General features: G+C 37.1%; 1 protein-coding gene across 3 annotated transcripts in view; it reads left to right on the forward strand.

Annotated features, from left to right (window-relative positions):
• The window catches only part of nup50 (nucleoporin 50), a 161,007-nt gene extending 142,211 nt beyond the window's left edge, over nucleotides 1–18,796 (forward strand). The window contains 8 exon segments of one of the 3 annotated variants that reach the window (NM_201580.2): nucleotides 84–190; nucleotides 2,501–2,579; nucleotides 4,051–4,131; nucleotides 4,218–4,410; nucleotides 9,219–9,743; nucleotides 14,801–14,882; nucleotides 14,951–15,069; nucleotides 17,655–18,796. In NM_201580.2, the coding sequence (NP_963874.2) occupies nucleotides 2,511–2,579; nucleotides 4,051–4,131; nucleotides 4,218–4,410; nucleotides 9,219–9,743; nucleotides 14,801–14,882; nucleotides 14,951–15,069; nucleotides 17,655–17,854 (1,269 nt within the window). In that variant the 5' untranslated portion in view covers nucleotides 84–190; nucleotides 2,501–2,510 and the 3' untranslated portion in view covers nucleotides 17,855–18,796. 3 annotated transcript variants of the gene reach the window in all.
• The last annotated feature ends 303 nt before the right edge of the window (nucleotides 18,797–19,099 follow it).

The following is a 19,099-nucleotide window of genomic DNA, read 5'->3' on the forward strand; positions in this document are numbered from 1 at the left end:
AGGCTGATGCCGGTACTGTGCGCGCATGAGTAGTACGCTGCTTTTCGCGCAAGCGCAGTGCGAGACGCGTTTGTAACATGGCGGTGTGAGCGCGCGGCCTGCTTCTATATGCATGAGATTCCCGCGGTCATCATTCAAACAATCTAACCAGTGTGTGTGACGCGAACGGTTGGCGGGAAACGGTGTTCAGGTAATTATAAAACTTCACCAAACGGCTGCTTATTTACACACTGAGCATTGCGATGTGACGGTTATGTGTATTGAAGAGAACCAGCCCGTCATTACCACATTTAAAGGCTAATGTTCGTGTAAACGCTTTATTTAAGCATACCCGCTCACTAAACATGCTTAAAACGCGATTACAGGCAGAAATTGAGTAGTAAAGTTAATATAAGGGGTGTAATATTCATCTGCCGGTATTTTGCGCAACCTCTCAGCTCATTCAATCGAGATGTGCCTCAGACATTCATTTCAGTCGGTCATGTCCGGTGATACTTCAGCACGATTTGAAATACTTTGGCCATCCTGAGGTGTATTTGAACGTAATCTTCTCTTAAATGAGTAAATTGTGATGATATAGTATGGTTGACAGCACAATATAAGCAAACATGACTTCTTCCTGGGTCAGGAACAATAATGTGAACCTTGACCGCGAAACTAACCTAACCTAAAGTTGGGTTTGTATTCGGATATTCTGCTTAATAATGCCATTTCAGTAAAGTATTCTGTGCTAAATCTAAATATTGAGGTGAAGTTGGTTTTATATTCGCCCATTCGTTCATTTAAATGTCTCTATATTGTTTACCACGCTATTTTTAATATATTCAGTCAGAATTAGCATGCTAGTATGACTTCAAAACAACACCATCACTATCTAGTTGACTGTAAACATGGCTGTGCTTTGATAGTCATTGGCTGCTAATGATTTCCTAATTCAGAATTAGCAAAATATACTTTTCTAAAAGGATATCATTACTGTCTGAATATCCAAATATAAACTAACTTTACCTCAATTCTAAATTAGGAAATCAAATTAGCAGCCAATGACTATCAAATTATATTGTGTTGGTGTTGTTTTAAAGTCATACTCGCATGCTAATTCTGATTGAATATTCAAAATAGCGTGGTAAACCCTATATAGAGACAGTTAAATGAACGAAGGTGCGAATATAAAACCAAATTTACCTCAGTAACCAACCTGTAGACTTGAACTAACCGTTTATTTAGCCGGATAACTTATCACGTGACGAGTTGTTCACCCTGGAAAAAGTGTTTACTCAACATTTTTAAAGCCTACTGTTGCTTTTCTCAATTTGTTCATATTCCAAATGTGTTCGTTTGCTTTCATGTGAAATCGGAAGAGAAAGTTTCATTATGTTTCTTGTTGAAGGCTTAGCTCAATTACAATTTTTGACAACTTTAAACAACAGATACATGACAATATAGTGAACAAAGTAATGCCAAGGTGATAGAAAGAAAATAACAACAGCACAAAAAAGTAAATAAATAAAACAAGAGTGTTATTAATTAACAAAAAAAAAAAGTTTTTTATTTATTTGTACATTATTAGAATTACTGCAAATGTACCAGAATTAGCCAGAAGGCTATTTTTCCTCTGTTTTCCCTGAACAACCTAAAAAAACAATACAAAAATTATACAATCAATCAAACATAGTTATGTAGATGCTAATAAAAAAATTTAAATATACAAAATAAAATAAAAAACACCAACATTTTGTAGTTCTCATAATTACAAACAAGCAGGACCTTTACATTAATGAAAAGTTTTGAAACTAGAGCACGGTTGGACGATTTTAAAGCGTTTCTATTAGCACTATGCTGAATAGTGCAAAAGTAATTTTTCAGTTCCTTATAAAGCACAATTAATCCGGGTTTTTGTTGGAAAATTAACACTTTTGAATATGAAACTGAGTTAACAAAATAAATAGGTTAATAACACAAACTTCATTAGTCAAGTTATCGTAATTAAAATATCCAAAACTTACGTTTTCAAAATTAAAATTAAAGCGTACCTGATAAAAACCGAAGCATCATAGCAAAGCTTTTTAACATAACCACAGTGCCAAAACATGTGGGGTGCGTTTACATTTAGTCATTTAGCAGACGCTTTTATCCAAAGCGACTTACAAATGAGGACAAGGAAGCAATTTACACAACTAAGAGCAACAATGAATAAGTGCTGTAGGCAAGTTTCAGGTGTGTAAAGTCTAAGACGCAAAAACATTAGTAAATTTTTTTTATGTAATACAGTTAGCGGTGGAGCCAGAGAGGGAATTGCAGATTAGGAAGGAAAGTGGAGACTAAATAGTTGAGTTTTTAGTCGTGTCTTGAAGACGAACGAATGTACGAGTTTTAAACTTTACCTCAATCATTTTGGATGGAAATTTCTGACGTTTCTGAACTCTTCATATATTCGTTTTTAAGTGAACTATCCCTTTATATTAGTTGACTAAATGACTGTCATGATTGTGTTTAACAGTTGAGCTGTGATGGCCAAGCGGATTGCGGAAAAAGAGTTGACCGACAGGAACTGGGATCAGGAGGATGATGGAGAAGAGGTGCGCCACTTTCCAGCACTGCACTAGTTCATTGTCAAACATCATTACTTTCCAAGTGGAAACACTCTTAACCAAACTATGCGTCTAAAACAACACTTAAAGTTACAGTCCACCTAAACATAAACATTTACTCGCCGTTTGTTTGTTTCAACCTGTTTGAGTTTCTGTCCTCTGTTGAACACAAAACAAGATACTTTGAAGACGGCTGGAAAACAGCCATTGATGTCCGTCGTATTTGGTTTGGTTCATACTATGGATGTTTTTTCCTAACATTCGTCAGAACATAATAGCTGCGTCTCATTTCAGACGCTGCAGACTTCAAAGGCGAGTCCTTCGAAGTCCACGCAGGCCGAACCGAGCGCTTTGAAATGAGATGATCTAGCCTAAAGAGGACTCATCTAGCAAGCGTAAAAGCTGCAGTTACTAATAAAATTTGTTATGACTTTTTTTTTTTTTTTCAAAGTGATTTTAAAACTTATTCTAAAGGCAAAACAAGTTTATAAAAGCTGGGAATATGTTTCCTTTGATCCGTACATGTACACACAACGTTACTCGTTTGTAAGACATGTCGTACTCTTTTTGTTTTTTAACGTGTTTAGATAGATATCCATGTAAAATAAACCTAATTTAAACATTCGACCTCGTCGTCTGTCCACAAAAATACCTCTTGCTTTCTTTGCCATCGCGTTTAATGTTCAATCGGCGTTTGTTGACTAACAATAACCAAATGCCGAGCGAGACACATGCTTCCTGTTTATACTACAACGGGCATGACCAGAGTGCGCGAATGGTCACGTGATATACGTTTTTGGTGGCGTAGTGTGGACGGAGAAATGTTCAGAGATGCTAGTGTGGACGCGGATCGTTTTTGATCTAAAACGCCATTTTAAAACTAAAACGCACTAGTGTAAACGGGGCCTAAAACACCTTACCGTTTCAGTATTAGTGTTATATTATTAATGACATCCAGAATCAAGAACGTCTGTGCTCCACGTCTGACACCTTCAAACGCCACCTTCACTTCACTGCATGTCAGCATCGTCTTCTGAGGTCAGAAGTCATTTATTAAATGAAGAAAAGATTGACGCAGCCTCTCCAAACGCAGCAATTGACGTCTTTACTGTTGATATTTGGCGCCAGTTAATCAGAAAGTGACGATTTTGTTCGCTTTGACTCGTTGGATGGAAACGCTGCTTTATTCGCGCGTCTATAATCCAGTTTTGCGCATAAATTTAATTAGCATTTTCGGATCGAAACATAGCTAATGATGGACTAAAGTTTTGAGGCAGTGTGAAGAATTTTATTAATTAGATTTTGTGCAAAGATTTAAACATAATTAAACATATTAGCCTATTCTCTCAAGCGCTTTAAGTTTAAATATAATTTTTTGTGTAGATATTTGTGCTCCGTATTTACAAATCATGCTGTGCTTCTTGCCAATTTTAACCAGGGGTAATTATTGTCTCTTCAGGCAGGAACGTTTTCGATTGCGAGTGATGATGTGATGAAAAACCGCGCCATCAAGAAAGCCAAGCGGCGTAACGTTGCAGAGGTAAAACCCTTCCTGCATCCCAGCAGGCGCCCAGTTGTTTATTTAAAGCGATTATAGTTCACATCAATACTGCTGTTTTGTCGCAGGGAGAGAGTGGAGGGGCTTTCAAAGCGTTTAAGGGGTTTTCTCTGGCTCCAGCCACAGCGACGGCTTCGTTCTCTGGCTTCGGCAATGGTGCTGGCTTCAAACCCATGGCCAGCCTGACCAATGGCAGCGTGGCATCAGTGGCTCCGTCATTCACAGGTTTCAACGTTCCTGCATCTGCTAAAACTAACAGTGGTACGTTACTATCTCTTTCTAATTCACTTTTATGTACGTGTATGTATATTTAGTAGTGTTGGGGTACTCGAACTTGGACTCGGACTCGAGTCCAGTTTTCATTGGACTCGGACTTGTCACGGACTTGGGGAAACTTTTACTCGGACTTGACTCGGACTTGGACATTTTGGACTCGGAAAATATCACGAGTCCAGTCGAGTCCACATCATTCACAACACAAATAAAGATATTAAAAATGAATAAATAACAGCATGAAAGTATAACAAGAATTTAGCGATCTCTCTGGCTGCATGTCAGCTTTTATTTACGCCACCGCACCATACCAGCAGGCAGCATAAGCACGTCATCACCCTAAACGTGTAACCAGAAATAGCCATAATCACACAATGCGTGGCTAGGTTTCAGCAATAATTTGTCTTCTACCGACATGTTGAAAGAAAGCAAAGAAAGGTAAGAGCTTATTTACTTGAATTGTACATTCATATCGTAGGGATGATGTTAAAACATCTTGGCGATATTGTTTTGTTGTTTATATTGGTGTCAATATATCCGCAAATAACTGTGAGATTCAAAGTTTCACTCTTTGGCTCTGAGCCAGAGAAATATTCGTTCAGCGCTTGATTTAGGCCAGGGCTTCTCAAATCCGGACTCCGTAATATTCAAAGTTTTCCTGTGTGACTCTTGTAATGACATCCCCGCAATCATCCCGATTAATTTTCCAATTCTTCCCCCTTATGCTTAATCTTTCTATGAAAAGTGAAAGCACCGTCAACACAGCGATCTGAAATGCGATAGAACTGCAAGAGCTGTTCAAGAGAATTGTGCTTTCGCTTTATTTTGGCTTGAAAGCACGTTAAAATGAATATAAAAATGTCTGCATTCACTTCCATTAAAGATGTGCGTCGATCATCACATTTCTGAATCAGTGTAGCCTATACATGCTGACTGACGGACGCGTTCCGTATAATAAACTCATCCCAGATCCCAGATCAGCTTCTGCTTTTGAGGATAGGGTTAGGAGAGTATAAAGATTGTGTAAAATTACAGTAATTAAATGATGGAATAGCAAAAATGTTGTAATAATGTTGCTTGGAGTTGCATATTAAGTCAATATAAGCACAAATGAATTTAATGTAGAGTTATATTAAAATCCAGACAACATTCAGAATGGATAATCAGTGGACTAAGTCCACAAATTCAAGCAATAATTTAATCTTTTTAAAGATAAAATGAGGTTTGACTTTGAATTTGTGTAAAAATTAATATTCAGGTAATATTTTGATGAGAGACATTGGAGAGATTAGGGGTGCCTGTGTCCACAATGTGAGTCTTCTGTGTGAGAATAAACATCACTGATTGTGAGCAGCAGTATATATCTGCCATGTTGAATATGCAAGAGAGAATCTGATAATGACACATTTCTGATTCTATTTATATGTAGTCAATGACCGAGTGCAAGAATATGTGTATTGCACAATTAATCATCTCAAATGTTTCGTTTTAAAATAATTCAGAATTATGCATAGTTGTATGCTGATGTCATCATCACTGTCTTTTGAACAGAGGACCAGGACTATGACCTATATCCTCAAAAGCCCCCCACCCTCCATTTATTTATATATATATATATTTATATTATTTATATATATATATATATATATATATATATATATATATATATATATATATATATATATATATATATATATATATATATATATACATATATATATATATAATTATTATTATACAATTAATATTCTAAATAAATAACAGAAATGTGTCCTAAATGTAACTGGAACACAAAGACACAACAGGAGCGATGTATTAAGATAATTTGAGAAGTCTTTTGCAAGAATATTAATTTAATTCGACAATTCCATAAGATACAAAAAATATGTTTTATAGAATTATCTGTGGGCTGCACGGTAGCGCAGTGAGTAGCACTGTCGGCTTACAGCAAGAAGGTTGCTGGTTCGAGCTACGGCTTGGTCAGTTGATGTTTCTGTGTGGAGTTTGCATGTTCTATTCGTGTTGGCGTGGGTTTTCTCTGGGAGCTCCGGTTTTCCCCACAATCCAAAAACTATAGGTGAATTGATTAATTAAATTGGCCATAGCATATAAAGGGAAGGGCATCCGCTGTGTAAAACATGCTGGATAAGTTGGCGGTTCATTGCGCTGTGGCGACCCCTGATTAATAAAGGGACTAAGTCGAAAAGAAAATAAATAAATGAATGAATGAGAATTATATGTTGTCTTTTTAGACCTGAATTTATCTTGTATAAATCATTAGGCATGTTTTAGGCCTAATACCTGCCTGACTCTTCATCCTTCTTTTCTGCTTCATAGCATGTTTAGTTAAAATAAGATCAGCATCATATTGTTTTAATTTTTGTTTTGTCCAGTTGCAAAACTTACACGGGTTTCACAATGCATAATCGCTGCGTATTTTTTCGAGGTGTCCCAGAGTTGCAAAAACTTCTAAGTGTTTGGAATGTACACTTGCTTTATTAAAATGAAAGAATGTCCAAGACAAAGCTAATAAGTGTCTTATGAGTATATGTACACTAGCAGTGGAATTTACTGGAATTCACCTGAAATCTTGCCTAGGGCTCCAAATTGGTTAGGGCTGGGCCTAATCATGATCATGCTGGATAATCGTGTGTGCTCGCCTGTTTTAACACACTGCAGCAAAGCAATCATTTTAATGGAAGAAGATGTCAGTCTCACTGAAAAGAATTGATGAAGAGAATAGACAGTTCAAAGTTGAATGAACAGATAAGTATGTGTTTATTTTGCCCTAAGCCAGCTCGAATCAGTAACCTTCTTGCTGTGAGGCCATTGTGCTACCCACTGCGCCACCGTGCTGCATCTTATGGATGTTTATTAAAAACAAGTTATGTAATATCAATTGTTTAATTTCTTTGCTTTGACCTTAATAAAAAAAATTCAGATTTAGAACTTTTAATGTAGACATTGAGAACCCCTGTTTCAGGCTATCATTAACAGATAGACCCAGATCAAGAGCCTAGAAATCTGCACTGGACTATTTTTTCAGTCTGATTCCCACTGGGTTTTATTTTGCACCCAATCGCCCCCACTATTTAATCACTCTTTCTTTATTTAAAACAAAATCTTTCTGACTGTTAATTCCCTGTTAAGACAGTGGTGAAGCCGAATGGTCTCCCTTTGCTGAACCTTTTATGTTCTGTGCTGATCTGGGTCAGTTGGCATGAGTATGGTTTCATTTTCCACACTGGGGCTGATAACAGTTCTCTGTTATTTGATGTTTAATGTTAATAAAAATGCATTTTTGCCTTGGTAATGCAAGCGTATTTTAAACAAGAAATGTGAAAAAGTGGCATTAGAATAATGTCAATCGTGTGAGTCTTGTAAAATAATAAAAATTCGACATATATCCTCCTATTTTTATTTTAATTTGAAGCAAGCTAACAAAAAATACAAGTCATTTTGTAAAAATGTACAAAAAGTTTAAATTCTTCATTTAACAGTTTAATTGTTAATAGAAAAATATATTTGATTTATTATTATTGTTATTTTACATACGTGGTACCATGGCTCAATGCTTAGCACTGTTGCCGCACAGGGACTGGAGTCAGGAGTGTTTCTGTGTGGAGTTTGCATGTTCTCCGTGTGTTGGTGTGGGTTTCCTCCGGGTGCTTCGGTTTCCCTCACAGTCCAAACACATGCGCTATAGGGGAATTTAATTTACTAAAATGGCCGGGGTGTGTGAGTGTGAATGAGAGTGAATGGGTGAATGGTGGAAGGGCATCCACTGCGTAAAACATATGCTGGACTAGTTGGCAGTTCGTTCCGCTGTGGCAACCCCTGATAAATAAGGGACTAAGCCAAAAGAAAAAATAATAAATGAGTTTTAAGACTGTCTGGACTCGGCCGGACTCGGATGTTAAGGACTCGGACTTAAGTCCGACTCGACCCCTTTTGGACTCAGACTCGGACTTGTACTCGACTGGTTAAGGACTTGGTCTCGACTTGGACTCGACAAAGGTGGACTCGACCCCAACTCTAATATTTAGGAAGCAGCCCTTCTCATCACAGTAATTTGTTGTGTATTAGTACAGAAAACTACACTTAATTATCCATGAAGTAAGGGGTAAAGTACATTCAGGCGGTTGTTGACCGTTAACGAACACCTGACAATGCAACAGCTTCACACAAATGTATCGCATGTTCTTGCATTAATTAAAAGTTGAGCGTTTTAAAAATCGTATGTTGTATGCGTGACTGCAGTGCGCTGTGATTTGGCCTCATCTGCGCATTTGCGCTGTATCTCCTTCACTCGCCATGCTGAAACCCACAGAAACTCCCCACACACACACAGACACATGAGGAAATGTGATGTCAGCAACTGATTTACATACTTGGAGGTGATTGGAGAGGTCTTCGCATGTGCAATGCATGAGAAAGTGTACATGCATTCTAGCAGCACACTCCATTTCCGCATTACTGGATCTGTAGCGACAACAGACCGCAAGGGATGATGGTCAAGCATGGGCTGATGGGAATTGTAGTTTTCGCTACCTCCCGTTCGCTTCATTCGCCTGAGCAAATTTTCTCAGAAGACCTATAGTTTTACCGAGTCATGCGACTTCGGTAATATCGAAAAAATTAATATTGCGGTATGACGGTATTTACAATACCGTTACATCCCTATGAACTATAGATCACAGGACGCACCGAATTGTGAGAGGACGACGAGACAATACGTTTTTTTTACCAAGAGCCATTGCATCCCTAATTATGTATCTCCCTCTCTTCATGCACAGGTCCTTTAACATTCAGCAGCTCCACCCCCTCCAAGCCCACAGACGGTGAGGTCACCTCCAACGGCTCCGCCCCCAGCAGTAAAGAGTACAACCGGCAGCTCACAGCGCTGAACTGCTCGGTGCGCGACTGGATCACCAAACACGTCAACGACAACCCGCTGTGCGACCTCAACCCCATCTTCCGGGACTACGAGCGTCACCTGGCCAGCATCGAGAGGAAATACGGCAGCGGGGCGGCAGACGAAACACCAGGGAAGCCGCTGGCATCCTGTGCTGCGGCTCCGCAGACCGTCTCCCTCAAAAACAAGGACGACAAGCCTCCAGCAGAAAAGCCAGCAGCTCCTCCGGGAGTCTCCTTTAATTTCGGAAAGAAGGTGGACAGCTCGGTGCTCGGGGCGCTGTCGTCAGGTGGAGCGCCGTCGTTTTCCTTCTCCTCTTCGTCTTCTTCTTCTGCTGTGTTTGGCTCAGCCGTCAGTAGCGTCAGTAGTCCTGTGGTCAACTCGGACAGCAACAGCCAGACTGCAGGTACACGCTTGCTTTGCTTTGATGGCTAGAGCTGCGCAGTATGACTAGTTGAAGTCAGTATTGTTAAGCCGCCTGTCTAATTCAGTTCTTTAATTATTTCCCAGCGCACTTGTAAATGTATTGTTTTTTATAACTCATTTTGTTGTCATAATCACGACAGCACTTAATATTACAAGATACTAGTATTCAGCTTCGTGCAATTTAAAGGCTTCACTGGGGTAATTAGCCAAGTCGTTGGTTTACAGTGGTTTGTTCTGAAGACAATTCAGAAAATCTGTTATTTAAGGGATGATTAAACCTTGATTAATTAATCACTTTAGCTCGATTAGTTATTGAAGGATTTTAGCTGCGTCCCAAATCGCATACTTGCGCACTGTTCTACGCCATTTTGTAGTATAAATAGTGTAAGTAGTGCGTTCACATTGAAAACCCGGATGATGCTCTCATTCAGCCGCTAAAATAAAGTGTGTATAGCCCTTTTTCTTGGAACGCAAAATTACCCATTATGCTTTGCGTGTATGCTGCGCAAGGAGAATGCGAAGAACTTCCGGTCGGCAGCTGATGCGTGTAAACAGTCACATTTGCACAGCTTTGAAACGAGTTTTAATCTATGTTACCTGCTTTTATCCTCTTTGAACTAATACTGTTGTCCATCAGCAGCATCTCCGGGACTGATCATTTAAAGAAATGCGATCTAATAGGATGGAAAACAGCTGCTGTGAGGCGTTTTCCCCTGGTTGTCAGACGGCATCTTCTGCAGTTTAAATGAAGCCTCGTCATCGCTAAAGTCAACGTTTTCTCTTTATTTTAAATATATAACCAGCCCAAACTAATGTAATTCACCAAAATGTTTGACACACACACGTAGCCTGTACTGTGCCACTGACACACTGATTTAATAACTGTGACAAAGTGAAAATATAGGCTAGTGTCATTTCGAAATGAAAGAAAAACACAAACCGTGGTGAAAACAACACACAAAATAAAACACAAACGGCTCGCGATTAGAATGAACAGCAAATCAGCAGCAGAGGATCAATAACAGACTTTTATTGCTCATTTTTGTAAATTGCTCGACTTTCATACCTGTTAGGTTTCATGCCAGTACTCTGGTTTGCTCTCTCTCTCTCTCTCTCTCTCTGTGTGTGTGTATTGAAGAGCCGCTGAGCTAACAGCTGACAGGCCGGGAACGCACACACACACTATATTTCTGACGGCAGACACGTGAACTAGGAGAATGTTTTTCTCGTATTTCTGACGCGCTTGAACCACGTGACAGATTATAACGGCTTTAACAGACACATTTCTAAGTTGTGCGTCACAAAAACACTCTGCTATCTATAAAAACGTCATTAGCCGCGTTTCCACTATCGCGCCTAAAGCGAGCGAGCCAAGGCAAGTGGGGTTTCCACTGTCACTTCCAGGGCCTAATCGGGCCAAAGCGGGGCTTTCTTGGGGCCAGCGGCCGGCCTTTTTCGGCCCTCCGAATACCTTGGGCCAAGGAGGGCCAGCTGGGGCTTCGGGGCGGAGTGAAAGGAGAGGCGGGCAGTTTTCTGATCGCACATGAGTACATGCGCCAAACAAATAAAGAAATAAGGGAAAGAAAACATCTAGCCTTATAGTCTGGGGTCTTTTTGCGTATGATCACCCTTATGTTTCCCTTTTAAATGTAAGGCTGCTGCATACAATAATAAAGTAGTTTTAATTTATAGTGACGTTTTTTGCTGCGTCCTCCTTTATGTTTCAATAACGCATAATAATATTTACACCATATTAAACACACAGCAGACAGTAAAGGTTTTCCAGAGTTTTTGTCAAGTTTAAAATGTTTGTTTGTGCATGTTTAGACATGTATGTGTGTGTACGACCGGGCAAGAGCGCTCCTTCACAGCTCTGTTATGCGCGAGCAGCTTTTTTCTTTATTTATTCTGGAGATAATACACAATATAAATACAACAGAAAGACATTAAACTTAACAAATCACGTGCCCACTTTTGTAGACTTTAAACAATATAGTGTCATATCTTGATAAAATAGCCTATATTGAAATATAATTTAAAAAATTACAAATATCGGATAAATATAAAATCACATTAAATAAATTAACCAATATAAAATAAATAAAAGCTAGCTATAACAATGTAGGTAGCCTATATACAATACATAAATCAAATCGTTTTAAAGCCACATATAGCCTAACTTTCATTTTGCAAAGACCTGTCTGAAAAAAAAAAAGATTTTCGATATTTTCTAAAAACTAATCACCGGATAAAGTTTGAAATATTTAAATAAAGTAAATATTTATATAAGTAAATATTTATAAAGTATTTGGATACGATGATATTAATCAAATCGCGCAAACAGAGCATTATTTGGGTGAGTGAAAGCAGAATCTAGCCTATACCTTTGTTTCTGTCACTCAGTCCTGCGCAGCGCAGCTTTAAACGCATCGGGGGAAAGTCCAAACACAAAATGTGTTCTATATCCTCAAACAACTGTTTTTGTTTTTATATGACGTGGTTAAATTTATAAATGAAACTTTAAATGAAGAGCTTTAGTGAATAGCTGCTGAGCGCAACAAATATGGCTATATTTTATTAGGCTACTCGCTCTTGTGCTGAAAACTTAACACGACGTCTATCAAAACGAGGATGTTATAAAATACATGCCATATCGAGTTATAAAGGAGAATTTCTGTGGCTTTATATTATAGATGTGTGCGCTCTCTGTGTTGGGTCACTCCGTTAGTGGCGAGAGCACTTGATGCACAATGCCAACAGTCGGTCGGTGAGTAAACAAATGTAATGAATGGAAATACACAGGTCTGTGCGTACAGACATATAATGTACTGCTGTACAGTGACGTGTCGTTTGTTTGTTTTGGTTGTCTTCATTTTAATGGTTTCGTTTCGTGATGATTCTATGGTCTGCTTTATCTGCCTGTCCTGATTCCCGCTGAAGTGGGCGGGTTGTGTGACGTTTGATTCGGGGACGTTCTGTGGGCGGTGTTTGAGTGACGCGCTGTGAGCTACTAGCCCGACAGTGGAAATGCGACATGATTTCGGCCTCATTTCTCAACCTCCCGGGCTATTAGCCCGGCCCGGCCCCATTAAAGCCCTGGCTCGCACTGGCCCGATAGTGGAAATGCGGCTATTGAAACCCATTTTCAGAGCGCAAATTACCAGTTGTACACGCTGTAAACGCAAGTTTTTAGCATTCTAACCGGAAGACGCTTGTTGCTATGGCGCCCTCCATGCAGCAGCCATGAAAAAGGTCAATATAACAAATAAATGACAAGCATGGATGAATCAAATATAGTAAAGATAAAAGTGAATTAGGTGTTCGCTATTCTGGTACAGATATTGAATAATCAACACTGCACAGTCTTCATTCTATATTATTTCATCTTTATTAAAGTTACACAACATATCTTGTGGCCGGATGTTTTAAACTCTGAATGACTGAAATGTTCACACAGTCACAGGCCTTAAAGGGGACGGTTTACTCAGATTATTCATTTATTTACTTATTTCAGTACCATAGGAGTTATTCGATTATATTATTTCTGTGTTCATTTAAAAAAAAGAAACGTAAGTGTTTGAAACAAGTGAAGGGTGTAATGAAAATGGTAATGTTTGCGTGAAAATAAAAGCATCCAGATGATCAACTTTTACTCCATTATGTTTAAACTCTATATTAAAATATAATACAAACACTGCAAATCCTGCGATGTGACTATTGCGGATGCACACGTTGCGATATCGATGCTGGAACCTAATATAACCTGAATATAGGTTAGCCGTCTTGTTTTCTGTCCTTGGCCTAAAACTTGCTCTCACGTTGATCAAAATCAATTTTATATGGATATAAAAACTGATTGTTGTGTGATAAATGATATGCTGTAATAAAGCTGAACGTCATTGTTTTTCGTATTATTTACCATGTATATGTAGACATTGCATGGAACATTACGTCATGAAAGATGACTCAAAAGTTCTGGAAAAGAGTTTTAGCTGTAAAAATGTGTATGAAGCCTATACTTATCAATAATTTGTCCTTTTTTTTAATGTAAAAAGCACTTTTCTACGGGGTTTAAACAGTTTTGCTTTCACAAAAAAAAAGTATATCTGTTATTAATAGCCTATTTAAGTTTTAAGGTGATCTTTTTCCTTCATATACACAGAGTAAACATGTACATATGCGTCTTATTTTTATTTAATTCGATGGAGTGGTAAACAAGGACAAGCACATTATTCGGCAAATAACCTATTTATTTAATTTAAACATGCTATATGTTATATTTATTTATATCGGCTATTAAAATATACTTTATTTAAACTAGCCTACATTAAATTCAATTACAACCTGCATTTTACCGTTCGTTTTGGCTTTAACAAGTTATTGAACAGATTACTAATAACATTTTACTGAGCTCAGTGAAAAGTTGTGTATGTAAGTATCCAAGATCCAACGTAATGCAAACGCAGTAGGTTATTAGCTATTATTAAAAAAATTAGCCGAAATGTTTAGATATAGTTGAATATAATAATAAAATATTAAATATAAATAAACATAACACTTTTATTTAAGCCCCCTTGCGATAGTTTCGTGTATCGACGATCTCACAGGGGGATGATATGGCGATCTGAAAATTTCGTACACTAGTGGCTAACATACTTAACCACGCCCCTCCAGCTGTCAGTCACTATGACAAGAAACCGAAATGCTGTGGAGGAGGAGTCTGTTAGGTTGTAACGACTTACGGAACCCCTTTCCCCGTCGTTCTGAATGAAACGCCTACTTTACTACAGCAGAAGAGAAAACAAGCCACGCCCACTCTTGCCTCATTTAATATTCCGTTTCTTTAGGAAACGCGTCACAATGCGGAAAAAATAACGGTCGCAGCTTCCGGTTCATGCGGATTTTAACCTTAATTGAGTACACGTTTTTCATTTTGCTTGCGACTATACGATGTCAAGCTAAGCTACGTAAGAAATGCTAACGTTTGTAGCTTTACTGGTGGTGTTTACTCCTAAAGTGGGTTTCCGCTTGTTTCAGATGAGAACGGGGAGGACTCTGAGGAGCCGCCGGTGCCTGTGGTGAAGGAGATCAAGGAGAAAGACGCTTTCTACTCCAAAAAGTAAGCCTCTTGCCTTGTAAACACGTCGTTAGTCTCGCCGGTCTGCTATATTTACTTCACGTTTCCAGGTGTAAGCTGTTCTACAAGAAAGACGGCGAGTTTAAGGAGAAGGGCGTCGGGACGCTGCATCTGAAGATGACCACCGAGAGCAAACTCCAGCTGCTAGTGCGCGCAGACACCAACCTGGGTGAGTCTCTCTCTCACACACACACACACACACACACACACACACTGAAGTTCTTCTGTGTTCATTGTGAGATATAAAGTTACAATCAAGAGCAATTGTCCATTTTTACTTGGTCAAAGGTTGTGCTCTGAGAACGAGACGCAGTGATCTGTCTCCCCCTGTTGGACACTTCTTGAAACGCGTCCACCTCTAGTGTCGGAAACTATTAGTTTATTTTTGTCAATATGTAAATTAATTATTATTATTATTAGCAGCAAATGATCTATTTTACACAACGTTGGTGTATTTAGTTTGTTTTGTCAAAATACAGAATGTATGTATCAGGATAGCTGCGTCTGCTGTTTGTTGTTTTCGCATCGTTTTTATTTGAAAACTAGCTAACTTAATACTTAATGTACACTGTCTCTGCCAAAGAAAAACAATACATTTAAAATAGCTAATTATATAGATTAATAATTATATAGATTATTTTATTATTTTATAATTTTTTATAGTCTTTTTTTCCTGGTGGAGTAGCTCATTTAATCCTTTATTTTACTAAATTTACTTTAGTTTTTGTTTTTTGTTTAGTTCTTTAAAGTGTTTGTGCGCTCACAATTTGTCGTTTTTATTTAAAAATTATCCTTTTGGCTAACTTAATATGCCCTGTCCCTGCCAAAGAATCTGTTAATTAAGATAAATTATTTTATTTTAGGTCATATTATTTTTATTCATTTTGTTATTATATAAATATACAGAGTTTTAATAGAGCAAGAAAAAATGTTCACAGTATGTCTGATAATATTTTTCCTTCTGGAGAAAGTCTTATTTGATTTATTTCGGCTAGAATGAAAGCAGTTTTTAATTTTTAAACACCATTTTAAGGTCACAATTATTCGCCCCTTTAAGCTATATTTGTTTTTGATAGTCTACAGAACAAACCATCATTATACAATAAATTGCCTAATTACCCTAACCTGCCTAGTTAACATAATTAACCTAGTTAAGCCTTTAAATGTGACTTTAAGCTGTATAGAAGTGTCTTGAAGAATATCTAGTCTAATATTATTTACTGTCATCATGGCAAAGATAAAATAATTCAGTTATAAGAGATGAGTTATTAAAACTGTTATGATTAGAAATGTGCTGAAGAAATCTGCACTCCGTTTAACAGAAATTGGGGAAAAAATTAAACGGGGCTGATAATTCTGACTTACACTGAATATAAATATATTTTTGTGGTGAAATGAGTCAGTTATTCTTTTTTTTACTTACTAAATAATTTTATAAAATAGTGTTTTTGTTAAGAGTGTGTTTGCGTGAGCACAATTTGTCGTTTTTATTTTAATTTATTAACTGAACTTAAATTGTCTTAATGCACACACAAAAAAATTACATTTAAATAAATTTTATGAATAATTTTATTTTATTTTTAGCTTATCTTTTATTTTTTATTTTACATATTAGAGATTATCATTTTATACATTTTTTTTGTGATAAGAAGTCAGTTAATGCTTTTTTATGTACTTCATTTATATCATTTTTTTATCTTATCTGATTATTATTATTTTCTTATTTTTGGTATTATATGTTTTAGAGATTATTATCATTTTTTACGTACTAAATTTATTTTCTATAATAGTGTTTTGTTAAAGAGTGTGTTTGCATAAGCACAATTTGTCATTTTTATTTGAATTTAATTTACTGAACTTAATTTAGTTTCACTTCATGCGCGCACACAAACTAAATGTAATTAAATTTTATCAATTTTATAATTTTTTTATTTTAACTTATTTTATTTTACTTTACATTTTAGAATTTTTTTCTTTTTATAATTTTTGTGGTGGGATAAGTCAGTTAATCCTTTTTACTAAATTTTACTAATTTTAAATAATATATATATTTTTAAGAGTGTTCAAAATAAAATAGATGTTTATTGTAAAATTATTATTTTTTTTTATTAATAATATTATCTTTTAGCTTATCTAATTATTATTATTTTCTTATTTTTATTATTATATGTTTTAGAGATTATGAATAATTTTTATTGATTAAATTTATTTTATATAATAGTATAATATTGTGTTTGCATCATTTTTATTTGAATTTAATAATTAGAACTGATATAATTTGGCTTAATGCATATTTGCCCTGCAAGAAATAATTATAAATTAAAAATAAATAATTTTTTTAAATACATTTTTTTATTCATTAATATTATATTATTAAAAATAATTTTTATTTCAGATTATCTTATGTTTATTATTATATATACAAAATATGAAGAGGTTCAAAAATTGAGAAAAAAAGAAAATAGACAATTATTTTTAGTATTTTATACGTTTTTATTTTTGTTGTACAATAAGTTTTTTTTAAATGTACTTTTTAGATGTGTTTTAAATAAAATAAATGTGTTTATTGTAAAATTTATTTTTATTAATAATATTATCATAATTTTTTTAGCTCATCTAATTATATATTTTTATTATTATGCATTTTAGAAATTACCTTTTTTTTGTGGTCAATTAATCTATTTATGTATTTATTTTTATATAAACTGGTGTATTTGTAATAGTGTATGCGTGTTGGCTTTACCCTCTGCGCAGGGAACATCCTGCTGAACATCATGGTGCCCTCCTCCATGCCCTGCTCACGAACTGGCAAAAACAATGTGATGGTGGTGTGTGTGCCAAACCCTCCCGTGGACGACAAGAACCCCAGCGTGCCCGTCCCAGTGCTGATCCGCGTCAAAACAGCCGAGGACGCAGACCAACTGCACCGAGTCCTCCAGGAGAAGAAAGCCTAAATCACCTCCTGTGTGTGTGTGTATATATACAGTACATATATATGTGTGTGTGTGTGACCCACACATACACACCCCTGTGAAGCAGCACATGTCCCCCGTCCGTCTGTCTGTCTGATCGAGAACTGTTATTCTTCTGCATCCCGTTATTGCTCTGGAAAGCCGTGGGTTCACCGACTGTGAAGTTACTGTGAGGTTTGATAGTGGAGCGGGAGTCTGGATTCATCAACATTCCTCTGAGTTTTAATTTAGCTGCTACTGAAGGAGTTCTGCGATGGAGGCCGGAGATTTACCGGGACGCTTTTTCCTTTTGTTGTAGGATTTTCAAGTTCTGTACGGCTTCTCCCGCTCCTGTAGAGGTCAGTATTACATCCACTCGCTTCTCCGACTCGCTGATTTTTTTAATGGCAGGGTTTCCACTGAGAGAACGTCGAGATCAAATCTCCTCTCGGGATGGTGGTATTTATTTTTGGCTTTAAGGATGGAGTGTTCGGCGTACGCTGAGCAACTCGAGGTGTGAGGATGAATGCGGGTTCAACGGCGGTCTTTCTTTCGTTTCTTTAGCTTTGTTTCTCCCTGTAAGTGGCCTTTTTAACGCCTTACACCATGAGGTATGCCGTGTTTTAAGTGTTGAGCAGCTGTTGATCTACTTTACATTCATTTACTGGTGAATAAATCGAACGAATCTGACGTACGACTCTTCATTTCCAATGTACTGCCGTTTAGATTTACCCTCAGGGTTCCCACATGTCTTGCCATAGAGCTTTATCACAGCGGAATTGAATACCGTCAAAGCAGTGTACCGCCTTTTCCCGTTTCGCTAGCAGTCGCAGAAACGGACATTGGATGACGTTCTCACTGTCAACATTGCCATAATTTGGACAAGGAGACATTGTGGTTAATGTGTGAAACAGACGTAGCCTAAATAAAACCACATGGATCTCATTACTGTCGTGATGGCAAGCAGAAGCGTTGTTGTTTATTTAGCTATTTAAAAAGCGCATTAAAGCTGAGATACGACCTGAAAGACGACAATACAACACTTACCATCACAATCACCAGCGCCCTCATGTATCAACGCTGCGTACGCACAAAAACTTTGCGTACGCCAGGTTTCACGCTTAGAATCGCTCACGTTTGGATTTACTAACGATGAACTGAACGTGGGAATGTGCGCAAAACTGTAGTTGTACCGAGTATTAGTTATGTTATCTATTAAATTACCCAATAAAATCTATTTTTTAACGC

The sequence above is a fragment of the Danio rerio genome, chromosome 4 (assembly GCF_049306965.1).
Source record: "Danio rerio strain Tuebingen ecotype United States chromosome 4, GRCz12tu, whole genome shotgun sequence".
NCBI lineage: Eukaryota > Metazoa > Chordata > Actinopteri > Cypriniformes > Danionidae > Danio > Danio rerio.